General features: G+C 55.9%; 1 protein-coding gene across 2 annotated transcripts; it reads left to right on the top strand.

Moving 5' to 3' along the window:
• Positions 1 to 9636: 9636 nt before the first annotated feature.
• Positions 9637 to 24278, top strand: TRIOBP (TRIO and F-actin binding protein). 2 transcript variants are annotated; one of them, XM_084205867.1, is made up of 14 exons: positions 9637 to 9891; positions 13514 to 13570; positions 13920 to 13988; positions 14400 to 14489; positions 15766 to 15875; positions 16324 to 16879; positions 17486 to 17596; positions 19564 to 19711; positions 20203 to 20314; positions 20782 to 20941; positions 21273 to 21386; positions 21681 to 21767; positions 22643 to 22800; positions 23497 to 24278. In XM_084205867.1, the coding sequence occupies exons 1-13, from the start codon at positions 9886 to 9888 to the stop codon at positions 22796 to 22798; spliced, it is 1776 nt and encodes a 591-aa protein (XP_084061993.1). In that variant the 5' UTR covers positions 9637 to 9885; the 3' UTR covers positions 22799 to 22800; positions 23497 to 24278. The 2 variants fall into 2 exon arrangements, with proteins under 2 accessions (XP_084061993.1, XP_084061994.1); XM_084205868.1 differs by lacking the exon at positions 13920 to 13988.
• Positions 24279 to 25219: the final 941 nt, after the last annotated feature.

Below are 25219 nucleotides of genomic sequence, written 5' to 3'. Positions count from 1 at the left end.
GAGCGCAGCAAAGAGTAGGAACGGCTTCAGTGTGTGCATGAGCTGTGTGATATTCAGTGCACTGTAGTTACTGCTTTTGTCATGTATCAAGCTCAAGGCTGTACTCAGTACAGTGATACTGCTGCTTCCAGCCTTGTGTCCCAGAAACGAACTCGAGGAAAAAAGGTACTGGGGGAGTGATGAGAACTTTAGGGGACTAAAAGGGAGCCGAATAATGGATTGTATGATGTAGATAGGTTTGAGGAGTGAATTGCAGACTGCCCCAAATGAATTAACAAAAAGTGAAATTCAATTTTTTTTAACTGTCACTGTAGCATCGGGAAGAGGAGTTTGAGTTGAGAAGGAGCAGGGGAGGACAGATTTTAAGGGTGTTCTGCTAGAAATAGCGAGGGTCAGGCAGGGCTTGTTCTTGGTAGGTAAAGCCCACATTAGACAAATCTCTCTGAGTGCTGTGGGTAGGCATGACCCCCTATTGGAGCTGTGCTGGGGCGCGGTGGCGTTTCACTCTCTCAGTGCTCGCGGATAAGTCCGCTGCTTTGGCATCTGTTTCGGCTTCGGGATAACTAACTCTTGGGGTGCTGCCTGGGAGGAGCACTAGGTAGCCCCTCGGCAGGCCGTGCGCGGTCCCTGGGGAGGCGCAGCCGAGGGGAAGGGCTGGGGGCCGACCCAAAGCACGGAGCCGCCGCCCGGGCCCAGCCCCCGGGCCCAGCCCCCCGGCCCGGCCCGGCCGCTCGATCGCCCGCCCGCTGCCCGCGACACGTGGGAGCCCGCGCCGGGGGCGCCATGGCCGCGCGCCGCCGCCGGCCATTCAGGAGGCGGTATTCAAATCGCTGCCCGGCTTCGGCCAATCACAGGGGAGGGGGCGGGGCCTCGCGCCCCGCGGTTCCCACGGCGAGCTTCATTGAGGGGGAGCGCGGCGGGCGGCGAGGCGCTGGGAGCCGTGGGGAAACTGAGGTACTGGGGATACTGGGAGGTACTGGGAGCACTGAGCACGGCCGGCTGCATGCGTGCCAGAGGCCCTGGGGATCGCAGCCTTATCCTGACAGTCAGCCCCAAGGGATGCGGGGAGTAATGATTTGCCCATCAGGCGCTGGGGTACCAGGGGCTCTAGCCACGGGTGGCAGTCCAAGGGCAGTGGTGGGCAGCGATGTTGGCGTGTTTTGTGCTGCATCCCTGGCAGGGGTGTGCTTAGGCTCCTGTCAAGCATTTTTTGTGCACAAGTCAAGCAAACATGCCCCCGTGTGAGGAAGGATGCTGCAAGGCTGGCACCTAGTGCAATTTGCTGTACTGAAAATGAGTGCACTGACAAACAAAAATTATAGCTTTGTTTTGGAGTTGGAGTTTAGCCTTGGTTGTTTTGGGGAGCGGCCATAGCCTTGATCGGCTGCTCTGACTCAAATGTCCATGTTTAGGGCACCAGTGGCATGTTCACATCTCAGATGCTGGTCTGATTTCTGTCCTTCTGTTGGTGCCTCCTCCAGGCAAATTAGGCAGAACCCTCCCAGCTCAGATCACATTCTCAAATTCGAGGACTCACTCTCAAACCCTGCAGGACAGAGGAGGTGATGGTGGGCAGGATGCTTGCAAGAAAACAGAACAGAAATGTGGATCCCAGCTGTTGTGCTAGCAATGCTTGTTCCCTTCACAGTTTTGCAGTCCACTGTCCTACAGGTCTCAAAATTTTAGCAGGATTAACAAGAGTCTCAGTGGGTTTCCAAATTTCCTAAGCTGCTTAGAGCGATCCCTTTATGACCAACATAAATAAGAAGAAAGGTTTAGTTTTTGTGCCTTTTAAGAGAGAAAGAACACTTCCACCAAACAAAACAGCAGGACATGTGCATCATTCCCTTAGTTCAGAAGGACTCCCAAACTGAGAGGTGTCAGCAGTTGTTTCAGGGTGCATTACCCCTTCTAAAAGAGGTCTCTGCTAGAGCACATTCTTTTATTACCTGTTTTTACATGGATCACCTTGTACCTGAATTCCCTTTGATTCCAGTATTGACAGTTGGGAGCAGCAAACTTCAGTCTGGAAATAACATTCCTGCTTCCACAGCTTCTTCTGCTGCTGTTCCTTCCTCCTTTTTCTCCTGGCTGGCCCCTGCCAGTAGCCCATCAGCCAAAGATCTTCGTCCCCGCTATGCACAATGTCTGGTTCAGTGGATGACGTGCCTTGCATGAACTTTGAAGCCAACATATTTGCAAAGAGCCTGTGCCAGCACTGTTTCCGAGCCGCAGGGGCTCACCAGCATGCTGTCCAGGTGAGCTCCTCCATCCCACCTGCAGGCTATGGATACTTCCTTAAGGGCCTCTTTGTTCTATATTAGGACTCCACCTGCCTTTTTAGAGATAGAAATCCCAAAGACAAAGGCTTGGCCAGGATTTCTAGATTTCTTCTTGGGGAAAACCTCTATGGGCATTCCTTTCCAGGCATAGGAATGCTTAATTTAAGTGTGCCAGACCAAAGCTGGGAACCAAGCTGAGCAGGGAAGTGCTGGACACTGGATGTGAGGGGCTTGATAGCCTTTCCCTAGAAGGGAAAGCAGGGGTGTCACAGATGCAAAGACACAAGCAGGGAATTGGAGACTGGCAGAGCAGGGGCCCGCCCTGTATTAATCTCTGATTGACGCTTGCTGGCATTTACAGCTTTGCCTCACCTTAAATATGGTCCTGGTCGATTCCCTATGGCCTCAGCTGTTGGCTTGGGGCCAGGGTTCAGTTCTGTCCCTGAGGCAGCTTCAGCAAGATGTTCCCAGAGGAGAAGGCAGGAGAGGGGTAAATCTCATGGGGTTTTGGGCTCCAGATACCTTGATCCAACACGATCCTTTGGGACAGGACTGGACACACAAGCTACTTGGCTGTCTCTGACTGGGCAACAGCTGGTTTCATGTTCACAGAGGGTTTCGTGTTGTTTGACGTCCTCCAGGAGCGACTGGCCAGGCATGATGAAATAGTAATGAGCCTCCCTCTCTCTTTCTCACCCTCTCCCCCTCTCCTCCTGGCCTTGGGCCCTCTAAGGTTACCTCAGCCCTTCACCCTCGATCTGCTCAGAGCTGTCAGCTCTGAGTGAATCCTGGTGCAGGCAAGACGCTGGAGGGAAGGCGGCGCAGACAGCCGGCTCCCCGGAGCCTCCCCCACTGCTGCTCATAAGCCCCGCAGGTAACGGGGGCCAGGGAGGATGCTGAGACGCCTGCAAGCCCTGACAGAGAGAGGCAGAGGCTGGGACTACAGCCTTTTCTGCAAAAATCTTCCTTCCTCTTGGCTCCACTGCCTCTCCCTGAGCTATCCCACTGGTGAGGGAGAGCGGCTACCAGCAGCATCGGTGCCAACACGGGGGGGCAGTTTCCCTGAACCCTCATCCACACATGCAGTCTCTGGGATGTCCGCAGCATTCAGCATCAAATAGGAGCATGCTGGGCCTCCCTGGCCTCTTGATGTAGCAGAAAAACCTCAACGGTGGGCTGGGAAAGATATCAAGAGCCCTGGAGGCCAGGCTGCTCTCGGAGGAGGTAGAAGGAGCAGGCATTTCTAACGGGCAGCCTTCATCCTCATCCTTGGCACGCTGACAGCACCATTGCACCCCTTCTTCCTCGCAGGATCATGCCACGGAGGTCACAGGGCGCGATGCCTGCAGCGACACAGCCCCAGGAGAGCCCTGGGACTCCCTGCATATTTTAGCCCCGCAGTGCGAGGTATACGTGTGCGTGGGCCCGGCGGAGGGCACGGAGCGGTGAGTACCAGCCGGGAGCCCTGCTGCTCCAACGAGCCCCTTCGGTGGGAAGAACGGAGGAGGGGGAGCGGGAAGCCAAGCAGGGGGAAATCAGCTGTCTTTTCCCTGATGCTCTGCACACTGGTGCCTGGGAAAAAGGACTGAGAAACCTCCATGCCATGCCCTCTAATCATTCCTCCGGGCTGTCCCTGGAGAGGTCAGGAAGCCCCTGAAAGAGTGTCCTTCATCCTCGTTCCCTCCAGAGCAAGGCTGGTGGTCTCAGGATGGGCTCTGCCAGCCTCTGCCCATCCAGTAGAGAGTGAGTCAGTGTGGCTTGGGCTGCCAGTGCTGTCACTCGCCCCTGAGCTCTGCGGGCTGTGCTGACCACCAGCTGTCCTCTCTCCCTGCCCCACAGCTGGCACGAGAGCAGGCGATATCCCCCACTCAGCCCCGGAGCTGAGGGTGAGCACAGAGAAACTGGCACCGACCCCAGCGCCTGTGCTGAAGCCAACTCCACGCTCGCCAGGGTGAGATGGGGATCTCTTGTGGTTTGGGTTATTTTGGTCTCCCCAGCTCCCTTGGCCCTTCAATGCCACTTTTGCTGGGCCCATTCAGCAGATTCCTGGGCACATAGACATGTTAAATTTGCCCCTCTGGCTCTCCTTCTTCAGCCAGATTGAAGAAAGAGCCTGTCATGTGCAGGGAGGTGGATTTGATGATCCTTATGGGTCCCTTAAAACAATGATTCTAAGGTCCTGAGATACAAGGGAGGGATCAGCTGAGACTCAGTCTCCACAAAAGAAGCTCTTCCCCTTAAGAGCACATGAGATTTGCTCTTGGATACTCCCATGTGGACTTTTCTATGTTGTTTCTTGCTGTCATTGGTCTGGCATCATCTTAAACTTACACAGCTCCTCTTCTGGTTCCTTTAACCAGCAGCTTTGAGCTGAACAGACTGTAAGTTTTCATATATACTCTTACCTCCTTACAGCCCACAGAAGCTACTAGTCCCCATTGCAGAGATCTGCCCTATCTTGTCTCCCAGGAAGGGGAAATGACCCGGTTGTGGGACAACAGTGTGGGATCGGGCAAACGGGACATGATGAGCTACTTGGGCCATAAGGAGGAGGTGCGGTCACGAGCCCCACAGGCAGACAGACCCAGGTGGGCTCAGCCTGTTCCCTCTGGATCCTGGGTGAGAACTGAAGCCGAGGGCTTTAGGAAAGAAATCTGTCCACTGAAAGCAGGTACTCTTGGTTTGCTCCTGTGTGAGAGCCTGGTTCTGGTTTGCTTTCCACCCAGGGGTCTCTGAGGTTCAAGGCAGATCTCTGTTGAGATTTAGCATCTCTTCATCTAATTCTGGTCCCAGGAAGTGTTCAACACATCCATGGGCATTATGTGAGGGTCCATCTGTGTGCGTGCTCACTGTGAACCGTGGGTGTTTCGGGTGCTCTCTATCTGCATGGTTTGGCATGCCCTCGGCTCAAAGTGCTGTGTTCCAGTGCTCCCACCCTGCCTCGAGGGAGTCTGGGTTTTATCTCTGCCCTCCTGGACCATTTCTAGCTCTCCTCCGAAGACCTGCTTTGCCGTGGACGTGGTGGCATCCCGCGTCGCTCGCGCCTCCCCCAGTAACGGCCTTCTCCCCGTCCCAGAGCGCCGTCCTGCCAGCCAGAAGCCTGAGGAGAGCTGGCCAAAGCACCGAAAAACTGACCCTCCCTGGGCATCCACCCTGCCGCGCGCCGCCGCTGGCTCCCCGCCGGCCCGCAGCGACCTGCTGGGTGGTAGCGGGCACCTCTCTGGCCCACGGGGCCGGGAGTCCCACGGGCAGCCCGGCGGCGGAGCTGCAGAGGCGCGGCACGGGCTGGAGAGGCAGCAGTACACGGTGCTGGCAGACCTGCCCAAGCCCAAGCGCCTCGGCCAGCGGGACGCTGCTGACCGCCATGGCTCCCGGACACTCAGCCCTGGCCGAGTGGAGGTGGAGAGGATGTTTGGATGCGAACGCAGGTGAGAAGTAACGGGACTCCACTGTGGTCAGAGGCAGGGGATTGCCCTTCCATGCTGTTGGGGGGCCCCCTCTGAATTGCTGTGCTTCGGGACGAAGGCAGAGCTAGATGGCAGAGCTCAGCTTTCAGCTGTGCTTAAGTTTCTCTCAAAGCAAGGGTTGGATCTAGGCTCAGAGCCTCCTCCATTGCCGTACACGGGCAGCTGAGGCCGTTGGAAAGGTGCAGCTAAGTTGCACTGCTAGAAGAGAGCAGCCCACCTTCCTCATCCTCACAGCCACCTGGAAGCTGCAGGACATGCTGCAAAGCAGGGCTCCCCACAGTTCAAGGGCCAGGAAAGAGGTGTTCCCCAATCCCAGCATCAAAGCTCCCCAGGGATTCCGCATTCACTGTAGGAGCCACTCAGGAAATGATGGGCGATGCCAAGAAATACCCAGTAGCTGTTCAGGCTTTAGCTGGAGGAGCAAGAGCAGCTCCAGTACTGGTAGCACAGGGGAGGAAGGGACATAGAGAATGGAAAAGTATCCTGGGCAAGTGGGTGGGATTCCTCTAAAGATGGAGGAAAACCTGAGGAATAGTGTGAAGAAGACATGGGTAAGGCAGCAGGATATGAAAGCTGAGGTGGTTGGTGGGGACAGGGAGAGGCTACAGCACACACAGTGTCGGGGGCAGGTGGAGGTCTGTGGGGTCAGGCTAAGGTGGAGCAGGGTTTGCAGGGGCTCTGCTTCCAAGCTGAGCAGAGTGGCAGCTGGATGAACTTGTATTCACAGGAAATCAGAGACGCTGGAGGCCTTCCAGGCTCTGGAGGAGGGCCGTGTGGACCGGCTCGATGGCAAGACGCCGGTGCCACCCAGCAAAGGCCACCTAACTCGGAGGCGGTCCAGCCCCAACCTGCCCAGGGAGGTGAGGCTTAGCTGCACAGCAGGACCTCATCCCAACTCTGCAAGATGAGTTGCTTTTTCCTGTCACATTTTCCTCTTCTGCCATGTGCTCCTCTCTTTCATTCCCTTTCTCCCTCCTCCCTTTAATCCCAGCTCTCCTTCTGTCATGGATTGGGACTCTTGTCTCTTAAAATGCAGCAGCCCTTTCACCCTTTGCATGCAAGAGGCTTCTCTACAGTATGGACTGGCTCCATGCAGAGGAATGCAACTGCTCTCTGGGGAACCATTTAACCAAATCACCTGCCAGCCCTAATCCCATCTTGTTCTGCTCAATGTCGCTTTTTTAAGAGGATCCCTGCTCTCTCTCCCCTGTGACCCAGGGTCAGCGGCTCTCCTGGCAGCTCGAGCAGCGCAGCAGAGACTCCAAGGAGCCCCGGCGTTCCCCCAGCCCAGCTCGGCACCCTGAGAAGGCCAGCAGGGCCCGGGGGGACTCCCCACGCCCTGCCAGCCCTGGCTGGCTGCTGGAGAGAGGCAGCCGGAGCCCACGTGCCGCAAGCCCAGCCCGCAGGTCGGAGAGGAGAGCAGGGGAGCCCGTGACCCCTCCCTGTCGCACTGAGAAAAGCTGGAGAAGCCGCCCCGCAGACTCGGACAGGGGCCGAGCCACCTGGCAAGCAGGGGGTATACGGCAAGCACTGGAGAAGAAGAGCCGAGGGGATTCCCTGCACCCCACACGTGCTGGGAAGGGCTCGGATAACGTCAGGCTGAGCCGAGCAGGGCCACCGCCACGGGCCCTCAGTCCTGGGAGACACACAGAGAGCACAAGGAAAAGCCAAAAGGAGATCTCCCCTCCCAGCTTAGTGCGGGGGGCAGAGAGGCAACGAGTGAAGCCGGGGGAGCCGCTGCACCTTGCAGGGCCCAGGAAGCCATCGGAATGCAGCTGGCAGAGTCTCCGGGAAAAGCTGACCTCCTCCCAGCCCTCAAAGGGCGCCAGCAGTGAGTGGAAAGGCCGAGGCAAGCCCCTGCGCCCCACAAGCCCAACACGACCACCGGAGCAGGACTGGAGGGGCCGGGGGGACGCCCACCAAGCACAGGTGTGGGAGAAGGACTGGAAGCGCCAAGAGATGCCCGTGTGCCGTGCAGATGTGATGCGCCAGCTGGAAAGGGACTGGAAAAACCCTGCTAGATGTCTGCATGGGGGACTACGGCCGGATGACAGCTGGAAAAGGCCTGAGAGTCCAGCACAGGATCTGGAGGAGGACTGGAAGGGTCCTGAGCACGCACGAGATGCACACAACCCTGAGAAGCCATTGGAAACTGACTGGGGGAACAAGAGTCTTCTCGTTTACCACGTGAGTAGGGCAGGAGCCAGAGGTGATGGGGACCCTGCAAGGCCTAAAACTGGCAAGCACAGGCTGGGTGGGTCCACTGGGTTGCAATTCTGTGCACCCTGATTCCCTCGGATCCTCTACTTCTCCAGGGAAACTGTACTGCCCGCCTGGCACTGGGAGGAGGGAAGATGCTTTCTTCCCTGCCTCGCGCCAGGAGACGGATGCTCGGATCTGAGAAACTGAGGTGAGGACTAAACCCCAATGGCTTCAGCTCCTGCTTTCTCCCCTGCAGCCCCAGCTAGGTGGAAGCACCTTCCCACCACAAAGCAGAACTGGCTCCTCAGGAAGCCCACAGCCACATTTGAATGCCAGTCAGAAGCATAACAAGGTAGGGGCCAGGCCCTGGGAACTGTGAGGAAGGGCAGCTGCCCTTCTCTGGGGGTCACTGAGGGCAGGACCTAGGTCTCCAGCACTTGACCTGAGCAGGTCCAGCGTGGTGCTGCCTTCCCATGATGTCCTGAATGCTGTACTCACAAGCATGCCCCTTCTCTTTGTCCTTCACCCATTTCTCAGGTGGGGAAACTGAGGCACAGAGCCTTTTTGTAAAGCCAGAGAAGGGCAAACAGTAGACCTGGGACTAAAATCTCAGTACAGCTGCTTTCCTTTGCTTTATTATTGGCCAGTGCTGTGATGGCACCGAGGGTTTTACAGGGATGAAGTGGGCTTTAGTGGTGTGAAAGAAGATACAGGGCATTGTGTTGGCATTCCTGCAAAGTGGCATTGCGGCAGCTATAGGGGGCTGCAGAAAGTGTTCCGGGAGCCCATGTAGCTGCCAGCTGCACATAAGTTCCTGCCTCTGTCCCCCTGTGTGCACATCAGTCATCTCAGCCAGGTCATCCTCTGCTAGGACCTGCCTTTGTTCTTTATACAAGGACAAATTGCAGCCAGGAAAGAGGCCATCAAAGGCCTCTGAAACTCAAAACGGGTGACATCCTCTCCCTCACTTCCCTGCACCAGGCCAGAGAGGAGCCCAAAGCCCTGAACTCACCCTGTGCAGTCGGGCCAGATCACCCCACCCGTGCCAGGTTTCTTCAGCACTGAGCTCTGGCACCTTCCCTTTGCCTTGCAGCAAGAAGCATCACCTTGATGTGATTGCATAGTAGAGCCTGGCGTTTTGTGATGCACAGCTCCTCTCCCCTTTTCCTTTGGGACACTCTCTAGCAATTCCTTTTCCCGAGGCCAGCTGGCATGGCTTTCCAGGGGCACTGGGAGTCTCCCCATGACCTCCTACCACCCCTGCCATGAGCCCGGAGAGGTTCAGTTCTTTGGAAAAAACCGAGCATCCCCAGGATCCAAGGCGAGGACTCCATTGTGTGTGCTGCTCAAAATCTCTGCCTTCGAAAAATCCCAGCCTGAGAGCAAATCCTGCCTGGGTAAGGGCTGGGCTCCTGGCAGTCCCGTCCCGGGGCGGCAGCGGCTGAACCCATCCCTCCCAGGGCTTCATCTTTCCCGGGCCAGCGGGGCTGGAAAGGGACACGGCTCAGCCCCAGCATCGCCCCCGTCCCGTCCCGTCGCGGCCACAACGCCCCGGGGCCACCGCCCCTTTCCGTGCGGACCGGCGGCCTCGCCCGCCCCGGCGGCTCCATTGGCTGCGGGCGGTCGGGGCGGCGGCGGCGGCTGCCATTGGCCTGCCCGGGTCCTCCCAGGAAGTTCTGGGGGGAGGAAAGAAAAGTTTTTTGGGGTGGTTTTCTTTTCCCCCCTCCTTTCCTTTTCCTTTTCTTTTTTTCCTTTGGAAAAAAAAAAAAAAAAAGACGGAAAGCGGCGCGCGGGATCGCGGGGCGGGCGGCGGAGCGGGCATGGTGGGGTCGTGGAAGCCGCCCGGGCGCTGAAGCCGCCCCGCCGCCCTGGCTGCCAGCGCCCGGCCCCGCCGCGACCCCGGCCCCGGCCCCGCCGGCCGCGGCGCCCCCGCCATGACGGTGAGTCGGGACTCGGGGTTCGGGGCATGGCGGGCCGTGATCGCGGGGACTCCTCCTCCGGAGCCGGGCGGACAGCCCGGGCTGGGAGGGGGCGGGGGACCCCAGCTGTCAGCCGCCGCCTCCGGGGGTCTCTGGAGCCGCAGCTCCCTGGGGCACTCTGGCCCCCGGACTCGAGGCTGTGGCGGTTCTTCCTTGCTTCCCTTCCCCGTCACCGCCGGGGTCCCCCCCAGAGCTCCCCGTGGCCGCTTCGGCCCCGGTGGGCACCACCCCACCCCGATAAGCGTGAGCTTGGACCGGGCTGAGGCCAGGCCAGCTCACCGCACCTATGACCGCGGTCGGATGCGAAATCGGTGTCCCCCCGGGCGTGGGGAGCTCCGGCTCCCTGTGGGAAACAGATGCGGTTTGGGGCAGGGAGCATCCCACCCCTGGGGCGAACTTTCCTTGGCACAGGCGGCTGCCGGCCGCGAGCGGGGTAATGGAGGTGACAGGCTGGGCTGTGCCTGCCGGCGTTTCGCACGGGGGCGGTGGGAAAGGGAGAGCCCGTCGTCCGCTGGCTCTTCTCACTGCACGTGTAGATTCGGGACCTGCATGTGTGCTCCAGGCTGGGAGTGATTTTGCTTTCACCCAGCTGAGCTGGAGCGGTTTTGCTTTGTGTTTTGGCCCGGGGCCCACGCCTTATGAAGTGGGTTCCCTTTTTAGAGGAGAGGAGACATTGTGTTTTCCGGGAGGTTTGAGAGCCCCTTGCACCATCTCCCGGAGGTGGGAGGAAGCGGTGGCTCAGAACCTGCATTGCTGAGATTTTGGGAAGAGCAGGAGGCAGGGTGGTGACAAAGGCTGGTGATGAAAGGACACACCTGACTATCCTGCTTGGGCACTGAGCTTTCTCAGCCTCCCGCAGCCTCTTCTCCTCCACTTCTCCATCCTGGCGCCTCAGTACCACCCGGGAGCAATTCCTTTGCTCCCACCCTGTCCCTTTTCCTTCTTTGGTGTTTACATTCTTCGGATACTTACAGACTGTTATCACCTTCCCTGTAGCCCTTCTTCAACCAGAGCAGGCAGCTGCCGCTCCTTAACCTGCTGTTGCAAGCCAGTCTTTCCAGAAATCGCCTATGTCCCCAGCCACCTGAGACCCCCTCCAGTGCCTTAACCTGGCCAGCTGTGGGGCTGAACGTAAAACTCTGATGGGTATGGATGCAACTGGGCAAAATCACTGCCACCACCTCCCAAGCCATCCGCAGCCCCGAGCTGCAGGGTCATGCATTTTGCCGGGGGTGCATCCTGCCACATCATTGCATCTCTGGCACCCGGATCTCTCCCAGCAGCTCAGCTTTCCTGGATGTTTCCTCCTCCCACTGCTGGGCCGTTTCCTCTGGATGAGGGGTTCTATTTGAGCCCCACACTCTTCTCAGAGCTCTTTATGCTGGGTGAGGAAACTGAATTTGGTTGTGGGGAAGGGAAGAAAAGTGGCTTTAAGCACTTTGTGTGTCAGCTGATGCGTCTACTTATGGTACTGACCCCGCTATGACAAGAATAGTTCTAAGACAATTCTATAGAGCAGTAGCTTTGTGTCTAAGGCTGGCAGGGAAAGCAGAAACCCTGTGCAGTTTGCCTGCTTGGGAAAAGCCCTCCAGGGGAATTTTCTGGCCCCAGCACTGCATTGGGGGCAGCAGTTTTGGCCGAACTTTGTGGCAGTTTTTCCGGCGGCATGCATCCTGTTAATATTAATTATTTTGGCACCTTATGCTTTGGGGTTGTAAATGCTCAATAAGATGAGACCCAGCTGATCTGTACAACAGCCCCGCTGTCTCCCTATATTGTTTTTCTGCCTCTATGGAGCCTGCCCATCTCTTTCTCTTCTGTTGAGTGCACGTGCGTCCCAGGAGGGGGGTGGTTGTACTTTGATGTTTTGTCTCCTTTCCTTCCCTCTCACCACTCTGAATTCAGAGCTGGAGCTTAAGTCACCGGACTGGAAGGAATAACGGGAAAAAGGGTGGAGCTGCTGCAGCGGAGAAAGAATTAATTTTCGGGGTGCTTTCTCAGGGCAGCAGTGGAGCCACCACAAGTCTGGGTTGATGGGGGTGCATCCCCCTTGTCTCCTAGGTGCCAGCAGCATCTGTCAGCAGGAGGTGAGGTTTGGGAGCCCCTCATGTCCTTTCGCTCTGGTTTCCCTCCCTTCCCAGGGAGCTCAGGACTGCCGGATGCTTCTGGCCAGGCCTGAAGCTGTAGCAGGCGGTGACCTCCCCTTGGCAGGACTCCTTGCTCCTGCTTGAACCAATAGCCAGAGCGCCAGGGTGGGCCGGCACATACTCTGCTCTTGCCGCCCCATAACCTTGGGTGTAACCCACGAGCAGCAGCTCAGGGAGATGAAAGCAGGGACAGGCTTGGCCTGGCTGTACAGCCAGGGAGCTGGGCTTGTGGGGCAGCTGTGGCTGGCCACTGGGCTTGTTCAGGGGATGTGGAGTGGCCATCGGCTGCTGAGCCACCTCCTTCTCTCCAGCTCCATCTCAGCTGGTGGTTGTGACATGTGGGGACTGCTGGTGGCTTTCACAGGACTGGCAGGTCTGGTGCTGGACCTCTGGGAAGTCCAGCTCTGGTATCGTCACTTCTCCAACACTGTCCCTGCCTGGTTCAACTGCCTCAGAAGGGGCAGGTTGGCAAACTGACTTCCATGGGAGAAGAGGTGTTGGACTGAATTCTTGGATGGTGCAACTTCCTGGGGTGGGAGGAGGGACCAGCTCAAGCCTGTTTGGCTGAGGGCAAAGCTAGGGAGAGAGGTTCCCCTGAGTCAGCTCTCTGGTGCTCCACCTTGGGAAGAAGATAAACTGGTTGGGATGCTGCAGCAGCGACATGAGGTTAGGAGGAGGCAGAGAGTTCATGGAAACTTCTTTGTGGCACAGGGTAATCTGGGTGAAATTCTCTTCATCCTTATCTGCTGTAGCTGTGGCTGGGCAGAGGGCAGACTGTAGCGGAGGGGAGCAAACAGAGCTGGGTAAGAGAAAAACTCTCAGAATCTCAGAGAGGGTTGAACCTTGGAGGGAGAGGGGAGAGGATCAGGCACTGACTTCATCTCTACCCTGGGGCACATTGTTTAAAGTCAACGTGTTTTCACAGCTGTTGAATTGCCTCCTGTAGGTTTTTGGTGAGAGCTGAGCTACTATGTTTTTAATAAATGATTGGTGGTGAAGTTACCAGAGGGACGTAGCTCTGGGGCATGCACAGCCAGGGTTGGGACAAGGCGTGTCTGGTTCTTTGTGGCTTTGTCTCCATCTCTGAGGCAAGCCCCATTGGTGGTGGTGGAGCACTCCCTTCTGCCCACTCTCCTTGTCCCTGCCTCCCCCTCTCTGAATAAATACCTCTGAGGCACCTTGTGGAAACCTCTTTGCTGCATATTTTCCTTTACTTTTTTTAAACCTCTTCCCTTATCTCCTGCTTCCTCTTACAGGAATGACTGCTGCTGAGAGCTATTCCCAGTTTTCTTTTGCCATAGGGGTTGCACAGCCCCATATTTCCTAAAAGACTATTCCCATTTTTGTTCTGCCACAGGGGACTCACCTTCCACCCCTGACATGGAAAGCCCTTTTGTGGGTCACTCCAAAACAGTAATTGTCTGTTTTTTTCCCAGCCGGATCTTCTCAATTTCAAGAAGGGATGGATGTCCATCCTGGACGAGTCTGGAGAGGTAAGCCTCAGATGAGAGTCTTCCTCTTCCCCTATCCCCTGCTGCTGGAGTGCCCTGGTGAGCCCGCTGATTTCCTTCCTCTTTGTTTACTGAGGTCTCTCCTGCTGGGAAAGGCAATGGGAAACTCTTGGTGGAGGTGCCTTGCTCGGTGTGTGGACACAGAGGTTCATCGAGTGCCTCTCTCCCAGTTGAGGGTCATGAGGGGGATCTGGGAGGGAGGAGGGGGAAGAGAAGGCCAAGAGGTCATAGTGCAGAGCGTCCCTCCTTGTTCCTATGCTTTCCCTGGTAACTGCCTATCCATTTCCCTCCTGTCTTTTCCCTTCCCTCCCCCTGCCCGATGCGCCTGCAGTGGAAGAAACATTGGTTCGTGCTGACCGACTCGAGCCTGAGGTATTACCGGGACTCGAACGCAGAGGAGGTAAGCATGGCCAGCCTTCACCAGCCCTTTCTTCCTTCCTGGCCAGGGGGCAGAGGAGCGCAGATCTGGCGTGACCAGGGACAAGCAGCAGCACCATGTCCTCCTGAGGCATGGCTGAGGTGCCAAGCTGCTCTTGGCCAAGGGGTGATGAAGAGGATGAAGGCATGGTGGCAAAGTCTTGGGGACTAGGAAGTGGGGAGAAAGGCTGGTCCTGTGGCTGGGTATGTGGGATGCTCTCCATCCATGCTGCTGGCAGCCCTTGGGTTAGAAGAGGCCAGGCTGTGCTGGGGAACTGAGCCTGGTTCCCAAAGCGCTGAGTCTGGCTCCCGGGGAGCTGTGGGATGAAGGCAGAGGTGGCCTCTTTCAAAGCTGCCTGCACACTTATGTCCTAGTGGATGGCTGTGCTTGCAGGCTGATGATCTTGACGGAGAAATCGACCTGCGTTCCTGCACGGATGTGACGGAGTTTGCGGTGCAGCGCAACTACGGCTTCCAGATCCACGTGAGTGCCCGGCCCCGCGCGCATGGGGCGGCAGCGCCGAGGGGCACGGGGGAATGTGTGCTCCCTGCCGCTGCCAAGATCCGGAGAGGCGATTCATACAGATCTTGTGCCAGCTTGGTGGCCCAAGGCTGTTTTTTTGGGTGACAGTGCTCTGGGGTATCAGGGCTGCCTGCAAAGGAAGGAAGGAGGAGGAGGAGGCTTTGCAGGGCTGGCTGAAGGCTGTACTGGAGGCAGTCCAGGAGCCAAGCTGAATGCCAGGAGTGTCTGAGTGACTTGTTGGCCAAGGCAAGTTTTCCACAGCTGCGGGGGGGGAGTGGTGAGCACTGCAGATCTCAATGTAACCTGGCTGACCATGCTCTGAATGACAACCTGTACCCTGGATCCAGCCCCAGTACAGTTCTGTCCTTGGCTATTTGTTACAAAAGCAGGAGGTGGCTGCTGAGGCAGCATGAGATATAGTATTTCTGTGGGTGTGCAGAGATGGGTACTTCATGGTCTGGGTTTCCCTGTGCCCTGCTGCTGTACGCCAGTGCTGGCACCTGACTCCTAGCACCCGAACAACTGGATTGCACCAGTGCATGTTTGGCCCAGTATAGTATTTTTGCTCCTGACGAAGGAGGAATAATGATGAGGAGGACTCCATCTTATCAGAAGCTTAATTAATTACTTTATTATGCTATATTATTCTATACTATATTACACTATATTACATTACATCCAAACTGAATCTGCCAAGCACTTAATTGCACTCCACTGCGCAGAATCTCGCGACTGTCAGCCGACAGTCCCAACACACACACCTGGATTCCATTGGTCAGTGAATCAAAACACTCACACCAGAATCTAATTATCAGTTCCTTTCATGTAAACAATTTTCTGCTATGTATTCTACTTGTGAACAACACAGGAGCAGTAAATGAGATAAGAATTGTTTTTTCTTTCTCTGAGGTTCAGAAAATGTGAAACCTAGAAATATTCTTGGGAAGAATTGTGCCTTGCTTTTCTCTGTGAAGAGAAATATAACTGCAGCCCAGTATGCCAGCAAGGTTTCTTTTGCCTTTGCTTGGAGATAGTCTCATGAAGGATCCCCGCCAAACACCCCTCCCACCTCTCCTCTCCCATCCCTCCACATGTCCCCAAGAGCCTGAGACAGAGGGTGGCCTTTCTAACAACCCAGCAGTAGTGCATGTGAGCAGCTGTGGGTCTCAGGGAGCAAGAGGGAGCTGCTGCACATCCACTGGGTGATGACAGATCCTCTGTCACCTCCCTGTTGCAGACAAAGGATGCCGTCTTCACCCTGTCAGCGATGACCTCTGGCATCCGGCGCAACTGGATCGAGGCCCTGAGGAAGAATGTGCGCCCAGTCAGTGCTCCAGACGTCACCAAGTAAGAGCTGCCCAGTGCTGCTTGTCCTCTTCTCCCTTGCTGCCCCTCTACCCTGACTGGCAGGGGCAAGGAAGGCCCCTCTGGAAATCTCACCCCTACCAGAGCAGCCCTGCCCTCTGCTCCTTCTGAAAGGGGTTTGGTTACACCTGCCAGTGACAGGGGTTGAGAACCTGATGGCTCCCTTTCTTGTACCTGCTTTTTCCTCACCACATAAGTTTAGACCGGTTTCTCCACCAGCCTAGCTGGAACCAGGGTGGATCCTTGCTGCCTGGTGGAGAAATCCATTTCCCTGGGGGATGGGACACTACAGGCCCTGCTCTACACTCAGGGTGGGGTTTTGTAAGGCTGGGCTGAGCGAGGGTCTGAGCCCTGAGCAGTTGGCAGTGCCTCTGCTGGCATCCTTTCCCACACGGTGTCTCTCCTTCACCAGTTCCTGCTCTGCTTTCAGACTCCCTGACTGTGACAAGGAGAACTTCCGTAACTGTGTTCCCCAGAAGGGCTCACTCCGGACGGAGGAGCAGCAGCGGCCGGGCTCAGGCTCCGAGGGGAACTCCAAGGGCAGTCACTGGAAGGCGGATGGGCAGCGCCATGCCTTCGACTATGTGGAGCTGTCTCCCTTGCCACAAGAACCTGGAAGTCAGGGGTCCCTGCAGAGGACGAAAGGGAGCTTGAAGATCTCGGAGCGAGCTCCCAGGTATGAGGAGCTGGAGCGGGATCTGGCCATCCGTTCAGAGGAGAGGAGGAGGTGGTTTGAGACCCCCGATGGCAGGGTCCCCAACAGCGATGGCCCAGCAGGAGACCCTGCCCGCAAGGCCGGGGAGCAGGACCTCCCCACTCCTCCGCTTTCGGAGGAACAACGGATTCGTCTGAATGAGGAGATCGAGAAGAAGTGGCTGGAGCTGGAGCACCTGCCCTTGAAGGACTTGCGGCGGGTGCCCTTGACAACACTGCTGAACCAAAGCAAGGGAGGCCAGGAAGACAACAGTGAGGCGCTGAAAAAGGAGGTATGAGCGAGCATCCCTCCTCTCTGAAATCTCTGGGATTCTGGTGGCCCCATAATGTGGTACTTGGCTACAGGAGGCTCTGCAGAAGAGCAAGGCAGAGGTGCAGGGAGATGTTAGTTCTTTCTGGCTCCTCAAGTGCATGGAAGCTTTAGGAACCTGGTCATGCAAGGCTAGAGGCCAGCTCTCACACACCTGCAGAGGTCCCCCAGAGCATGTTTTGATCCAGGTTAATTTATTTGGTGGCAGTACTTGTGTGGAATCTATTTTTCCTGGGAGTACATTGACAGCCTTTCTTCTCTGGCTATTCCCAAGCCTGCAAGCTCTTCACCTGCCAGCCTTTGAAAAGAGCCATACTGTGGTGGTTTCCTCCAGCACAGATCCACCTCTGGAAGCTGGGATGTCTCCTCCCTTCCTTACTGGCACTAACCAGGCTGGGGCTGGCTTTGGCAGTGTGGTCTCTTGGTAGGCTGTGGGGGAAGCAGAGGCCTCCATTGGCCGTGTGTTGTCCTCCCCATCCCTAAGCCCAGGGTTTGGATGTGGCGCATTGGTCAGGCCATGGCACTTTTCCAGCCTTAGCTGAACATCTTTCTCTGTCCTCCCTGGCAGATCCAGTCACTGCGGGCACAGCTGGAGTCCTGCCGGGCCAGAAACGAGAGCCTTCGGGAGGCAGCAAAATCCCAGGGGGACAGCCATGTGCCCCGAGGGTACATCTCACAGGTGAGCAGAGTGCCAGACCCGGGGCTTGGGGGGGTCACTCCCAGTTCCAAACTGGGAAATTCTGGCACACAGCTTACTGCTGAGCTGATATTGCTAATCATTGGGTTGCCATGGTGACCCTAACTGGGCCCATTTGTAATCAATGTTAATTACATAAAGGCTGGTGCATGTTGCCTGGCCTTAAAGGGGCCAGGGTTATAATGGGAAAGAAGGATAATTTGGGGAGAGGTGCAGGATCTGTGTCCTGCTTTGCATGTGAGCGCAGTGCTGTCCTGGGCCGTGGGGGTGAGCCATCCCCCAGCTCAGGAGTGGGCCAGCAGCTTCCTGCTGAGCCTCTGGTCATTCCCTGGTGGTTTGGCGCTCACCACGTGTGGTTCTTGCTAACTGAGGCTCCCACGTGTCTCATCAAAAGCAGTCAGTCAGTCCCTGGGGACAGCCCGAGCCCTGAAGGTCACTTTGACAGCGCAGCCCATTCGTTTGCTGGGACAGCACGTGGGAGAGCCAGCAAAGCAGAATTTGCTCATGCTTCATCCTCTCACTTCTCTTTGTTTATTTATTTTCCCCTCTCATGGACTGATCCAAAGCAAGCAGGGTCACATCCCGCAGGGATTTCCTGTGTGGAGGCTGCTGTTTGACCATACAGTGGGATTTTCAGGATGGGCCTTATGTGTTGGAAGATACTGGGGCAGAGGGGGTTGGCAGGTCAGGAATTTGGGGCTGGTGAAGTCTGTTCCACAGGGCTGGCTGTACCTAGCACAGATGAAGAAACCCAGAAGCCTTGTAGCACCCAGCCCCAACAGCCCTTACCAGTCTCTGTGTTACTGTGATTTAATATTTGCAGCTTACAGGCCTCTTTATGGTCAAAAAAAAAAAAGGCAAAAGCAGTGGGGAGGAACTTCCTTATCTTCCTAGTAACTTGGCTCAAAAAGCCAGCATTTCACATCTGAGGCCAAACTTGGCCTTTCCCCAAAGGATTCGCTCTCTCTGTCTGCCAAGGGTTGCAGCTGATCTCTGGATAGATCACCAAATTGATTCCTCACCTTTTTCTCGGTTGTTCTGTGAAGCTTCTCAGCTTCCCTCATCACAGTAGAGAGGAGTAGCCAGGAAGGGTTTGCATTCACACAGCATGTTCCAGTGTCTTTTGTATGAGCCTTAGTCCTCAGTGGGGAAGGAATGGGATGGCAAGGAGCTGTTGGGGGATGTGGTGACATCTTCGCTCTCTACTGATGTCCTTGAGGCTCAGGCTATTAATCATCATGGCACAGTTTGTTGGGGAACAAATCCTTCCTGGGAGGGTCAGGGAGGCACTCCCAGCATCTAGAAGGGGAGTGAAGGCCACGGTGGGAACCTCTTTGCTTTGCATTAACCCAAGTTAATCATAGCGCTCAGGACAGAAAGAATGCCCTTGGTCTCAGCCATCAGAAAGGAGGGAGAGCTGTGTGAGGAGGATCCCTAACCACCAGGCTGTGGGGAGGGCTCTTTGGCAGCCTCCATCATGTCACAGGGTAGTGCAGGGTGTCACTTTTCAGGAGAGGAGGCTCGGTTTTCATTGATTCCAGGGGATGCTGCTTCATTTAAAAGGCAGATACTGAGATGCAGTTCCCACTGTTGATCTCTTCCAGCCAGGCAGTGCAGCCTGGTGTAGGGTTGGGACTCTGGTGTCGGTCATGTTATTCCCAGCTCCTGGACCAAGAGGGATGTTCTTGTCTTGCTGCTTTAGTTTTAAGAGCTAGAGGAACATTCTTCCTCTATAAAGCACAAAGGGGTGTTGCAAGATGTGTGTCCGTGTACAATGGTTGTGTTCAGTGATTAAAGTGCCGTCTCACTTTAAGAAGGAAAAGACCCTCCTGGGAAGTAGTCTCTCTTCTTTGAAAATGTCTCTGGACTTGCAGCCAGGTGCATGTCCTTGCCCAAGCCCTTCCTCCTCCTCTCCTGGTCTCTCACACCTCCTTTCCTCCTCACAACAGGAGGCCTGTGAACGCAGCCTGGCTGAGATGGAGTCATCCCACCAGCAGGTGATGGAGGAGCTGCAGAGGCACCACCAGCGGGAGCTGGAGCGCCTGCGGCAGGAGAAGGAGCGGCTCCTGGCAGAGGAGGCGGCGGCAACGGCAGCAGGTAGGAGCAGACACCAGGCTGTGCCTCTGCTCAGCTGGTTCCTCCTGCCTCTCCCCAAATGTCTCTTGCCAGACGCCACACATCCCAGTGATCTGGAGCCACACTGTTGACTGTACTGGTGTGAGGCTAGCGCTCCTTGGAGCACGAGCTTGGGTGCTCCTCGCTCCTGCGGTGCTGGTGGAGATGGGGTGGTAAAGATCTTGAAGGAAATGGGAACATGCCTCTGGATGGCTGGGAGGGGACCTGCACTTTATTGTAGGTGGGCAAGGCAGAAGTAGTAGAGAGCTCCCAGAGTGCTCTGTGTTAGTCCCCTTGGCAGCATGATTATCCTGGAGTGTGGAGTTGGTGGGGAATACCCTGAGGGAAGAAGGGGAAGAGGAGGAATCTGCAGAGACAGATCGGGGAACCTGCAGTGGAAAGACCTTAGGCAGTTCTCTGGTGTGTTTTCCATGAGGCTGGCACGGCCTAATCCCTCATTTCTCACTCTGCAGCCATTGAGGCACTGAAGAAAGCCCACCGGGAGGAAATGAATAAGGAGCTGGGCAGGACACGGAGCTTCCAGCAATGCAGCTCGCTCCCAGAGGCCCTCCAGAAGCAGCACCAGTAAGAAAGCATCTCTCTCACTCCCCTTGCCCAATGATTCCACCATGTGCTGCTGTCACCACGCTCCATCTGTGGCTCTAGTCCTGAGCTTTTCCTCCTGCCACTTCCCCAGCTCCCTCCTCAGGGTGCCCGGTAGTGGCTCCCAGGGCTGCTGCAGCTGTAGGGAAGCGAAGTTTGTCCCCTGCTTGGCTCTTTTCCCTATAGCACCTCCCTTATACCTATAGTTTTTTTCCCCTCTGTTTTCTTTATGGAAAGCTCCTCCATTTCTCTGCATGGCTTGGAGCTCTAAGAAGCACCACGGTCATGTGCAGGAGTGTGGGAACTGAAGCTTGGGTTCAGAGGGAGGATTGTCTTGTGCTAATGACTGATGTGGGCAGAGGCTGGCCATGGCAGGGGGGAAGGCAGTGCCAGGGGCCAGGAGTTGGCGAGGGTTTTGGGCCAGCAATGAGCTGGTGCCTCTTTGGCAGGTTGGACGTGGAGTCACTGAAGCGGGAACTGCAGGTGCTTTCTGAGCAGTATTCCCAAAAGTGCCTGGAAATCGGGGAGCTCACCCAGAAGGCAGAAGAGAGGGAGCAGATGTTGGAGCGCTGTCAGCGGGAGGGGAAGGACCTCCTCCAGAAAAATCAGGCAAGAGAAGGGCTTTCCTGCCAGCGGAGAGGAGCACTGGAGCATGTTCCTCCTTCACACAGCACAGTCCCTCTGTTAAAACTCCCCTATTTGGTCTTATTTCTTCCCTTCTGAGATTTTATCATCAGAAAAAAAAATATTAAGATTTAGAGGCCGTCTTAACTGTGGCGTTAAATATGGCGAGTGTACTCTACTGGAAGTAGATGCTGCCATTGCCTCTGGTTACAACGTGGTCTCCAGGCTGCACAAGGGCTGCCACGGAGATGGAATGGTCAGGACAGTGAGAGCTCTGTGCCACAGCTACTCTGACGTCTTTTGTCTTTGCCTGCAGGAGCTGCAGACCCGCCTCTCGGATGAGATCGGGAAGCTGCGAAGCTTTATTTCATCGCGGGGCTCTGGGGACCGCACCGCACACAACAACGAGCGCAGCTCCTGCGAGCTGGAGGTACGGGATCCCCCTGGCTGCCCCGCTGCCTCCATCCCCGCCTGTCCCGGGGGTCTTCTCCTCTTGATGGCTTTGGCTTGGAGCAGGTGGGAGGGGGTGACGGATGGAGCGGCGCAGGAAGCAGAACGCAAGGCTCCCCTCCGCTGCTCTCTCAGGCTGCTTGTGCCGTTTCCTGCCCCAGCCCTTCTGGCCCTTCCTTCCTTTTCCACCGCTGCGCTTGCGCCAGGGCCTGCCGGCCTTTCCGAGGCGGTGGCTCTTGAGTCACCTCTGGTTCCTCTCCCCCTTCTCTGCCAGGTGCTGCTGCGGGTGAAGGAGAATGAGCTCCAGTACGTAAAGAAGGAGGTGCAGTGCCTCCGGGAGGAGCTGCAGATGATGCAAAAGGTCAGTGTTTTCTAGGAGCAATTGGAAAGAGCAGGAGAGGGAAGGCAGGGAGGCAGCAGGGCTGCAAATCAGCAGGCTCTGGCTGGGTTTGATGGGATACTCGAGACAAACCCTCTTGTCGCCTGTGCTGCTTGTCCTTGCTGACTGCAGAGCACAGAGCAACTCCAACAGCACAGACTGGCAAAGGGTGACCTTGGACAAGGGAAGAGTCACAGAGCTGCTGATTTCCCCAGATGTATGCACACATAAGCATGGACAAGACAGGAAGCTGCCTTCTGCAAGTGGGAAACCTGGATGAAGGCTGCCTGGCATTCTGCTTCCCCTAGTTGTACCCTCTCTGAGTGGATGGGCTTCCTTGGGCACTATTTCTGGGTGTGCTGCTCCCTCCACTGGCAGCAGCTCCTTCAGAGGAATTTTCAAAGGCCCCTGCCAAAGGGCAACCTGAAAGAGGCTTTGGAATTCAGTGATGCTCCAGGAGTTTGTAGCTTACTCACATAAGTTTTTGGCCATATAAGCAGCTGCACCCAGCTCTCTCAATGGCCTGCATTCCTGGTGGGGTTATATTTCCCATATGGCTGCCCCACGTGCACACAAGCTGTGTTAAAGCCCACATTACCTCCTCAACCTAGTGCTGCACATCCCTGCTGCTGTGGGGCCAGTGTCTCTGCATTCTTCCCTGGCCTGGTGTTTGCAAAGTGATAATCTTCATGCTCTACTTCTGAATGGTTTCTGCCTGGCCCAGACTGGGATGGGCTTCAAACCCAGAGCTAGCTCTCCCCTCCTCACCTGCTGGCTCTTCTGCTGGGCTCTCCTTGCTGCCACCCTCCCTAAAATCAGCCCTGCAACCTGCCTGACCCCTCTCCCTCCCCTGTCAGGACAAGAGATTTGCCTCAGGGAAATACCAAGACGTCTATGCAGAGCTGAATCACATTAAGGTGCGCTCGGAGCGAGAGATCGAGCAGCTGAAGGAGCACCTGCGCCTGGCCATGGCGGCTCTGCAGGAGAAGGAGTCGCTGTGCAACAGCAAGTAACGGTGAGCCTGGCCGTGCTGGGACGTCCCCTGCAGGGGCAGGTGGCTGAGACAGACTGCTGCAGGGCCGTGGAAGCTGCCAGTTTCTCCTGTTCCACTCAGTTTTGGCTTAAACTCATCCTTCTGTGCTTCTCGCATCCTCTTGGCCTGCACTGCTGGCCCTCCTGCTGACCCTGATGTTCTCCCAGGGGCTCCAGCCCCCCTTTCACAGTGCTTTTGATGCAGCCAGCACCAATCACTCCTCAACCAGGCTGCTTTTGTGGGAGCCAGGCAAATACTGGCCTTCGCCCCGTGGCTTGGGTGACAGCGTGGGTGGTTACACATTCCCTGTGTAGGCAGTGTTTCTGCTCCCTTCACCTTTGAAGTGGTTTCTCTATCGCAGCATGATAATTTTAGGTCTGCATCAAAGCAGGCCTGACTAGACCCAGCCCTTCTCCCATGCTCACCTGCAGGCATCCCTGCCACAGATGGGGGGGAGCAGGGTGACGGGAATGAGGGCCTCCTGTTGTCCAGCGTGCTTCTGCTTCTTGCTTGTATTGGGCTCACCCTGCTCCACCCACCAGCGCTTGCTGATGGGTGCTGAGATGAGTGGGAGTGTAGCAGGGCACCAGACAGCCACCTCCCCAGGGAGCTGAAGGGATGGCATTTCTGTGCTCACCGGACTCTTTCTAAACCATGTCTGGTTTTGTCTCTCTCTAGGTCTGCTCTACATTTGTTATCTATTCTTGTTTTGTATTTGCTCCATTCCTCACTCGTGGGGAGAGGGAGGTTGAATCCCTATCTGTTGCCACCTTGACGAGGAATCCCACGCACCCCCAACCTCCTCACTCCCCTTCCAAAGCTTTTTTGATGAAACCTTTTTGCCTGCATACCTGAGCACGTTGTTTGGACTGGCTCCTTACATGCACCTTCCTCAGGATTTTATATGTGAAAATTATATTTTATAGAGGAATTTTTTTCCCCATGGAAAGGAGAAGAGGCGGAGGAAGACTTTTACTACATCACCAGCATTTTTCTAACCTGAAAAAGAGAACCTGGTTTTTCCCCCTTTCCTAGCTCCATTTCTCCTGGCCACACACAGCCACCTTTGGCACATATTCCCTCTCTTCCAAATGTCTCCATGGTCCCCCTGGGATGTGGGGCAGGGACCATACTCCCCCTCCCCGTGCCAGCCCCAGGACCTGCGGAGAAGGCACGCAAGCCATAGGGGGGAGCTGCTGGGGCTGTCTGCCATGGATGTGCTGCCGGAGACGGCTGAAAGAGGACACCTTGGCAAGAGTCCACATGACCGAGCTCTCTCTCCGTGGCTGCCCTTTTGGCTCCTGCACGAACCTGCATTGGCAGGAGCCCAGAGCCACGGGGCTTCTCCTTTCTGGGGAAGAGGAGCTGTGAGGCTGCTACTGCACCCGCCCGAGCCAACCTCCCCAGGGTGACAGCTGCTGCTGCTCTGCTGTGCCCTTAACTTTTAACTTAATAAAATCTTCCCCTTTCGCTGAGAAAAATGTGTTCCTTGAGAAAAAGTCTTGCCATGTGGCCCTAATCCTGTGGCGAGGGCTGTGTGAGTGTAATTTTTTTTTTGCGGTTTTAGTGTATAGTGACCAGTTGCTTCCTTTCTTCAGGATTTGGTGAGGGAAAGCAACAGCAGCACCCCTGGCCGAAGAGTGAGAGGAGCCTTGCAGTGCTGTTACCCAGCAGTTTGCTCCACCTTTGGGTTTGAGGGGGAAAATAATCTGCTTCACTGCACTGCTCCCAAAATTCCATATGGACCCTGAGCCTGGGCTGCATTAGTGAATCCGGTATTGGAAGGGTATATGGCACTGCAAATTGCTGGCAGAGTAAACAGTATATAGAGATCCTGGGGAGATGACAGATACCATAAATGCTTTCCTCCTCCTGTTTTTTGTTTGAAGCATGTTGCTTTTTTGTCAGGACGGAGGACCTGGTGGTGACTACTACTCATTCAGCCCCATCCCGATATAAATAGGAGCTGTTGTTCTACAAAGAGATCTAATTGTAGTCACATGCTGGGGCTGGAGGCAGCATCTGAAGAAGGAAAGACAAAAGGGGTCAAGGAGGATTCTTGGATGGAGGTGACATTGATGTGTTGGCTGAGAGACTGGAGTACTGTGAGACCTGGGGATGGAAGCAAGATGTAAGAATGCAGTGGCATTACATCAGTGGTAGCTGAAATGAGGGGTATTAGGGTGGCGCTCTTTTGCCATGGTATTGGCATCCCCTAGGGCAAGAGGGTGAAGGCCTGCCCTTCCCTTGGGAAGGGCTGCAGGGACTACTTTCCCTAGGAAAGGCAGATCACTTTGTTAGTCGCAAATTCTGGTAAAATTGGGTTGCAGATTTTAGTCACGAGCGCAAGGCCCTTGGGCAACCCAGTGGATGGTGCAAGAGTCCAAGCAATGAGCTCAGC

The sequence above is a fragment of the Fringilla coelebs genome (genome assembly GCF_963513975.1).
Source record: "Fringilla coelebs genome assembly, chromosome: 5".
Lineage (NCBI taxonomy): Eukaryota > Metazoa > Chordata > Aves > Passeriformes > Fringillidae > Fringilla > Fringilla coelebs.
Note: the sequence above shows the minus strand (reverse complement) of the source record. Positions and strands in the feature narration are given on the sequence as shown.

What these genes read in the sequence shown, in the direction of transcription:
- TRIOBP (XM_084205867.1), top strand. An exon ending in TCCTGGACGAGTCTGGAGAG is followed by an intron (nt 13,571 to 13,919) that starts GTAAGCCTCAGA and finishes ATGCGCCTGCAG; the next exon opens with TGGAAGAAACATTGGTTCGT. An exon ending in GGGACTCGAACGCAGAGGAG is followed by an intron (nt 13,989 to 14,399) that starts GTAAGCATGGCC and finishes CTGTGCTTGCAG; the next exon opens with GCTGATGATCTTGACGGAGA.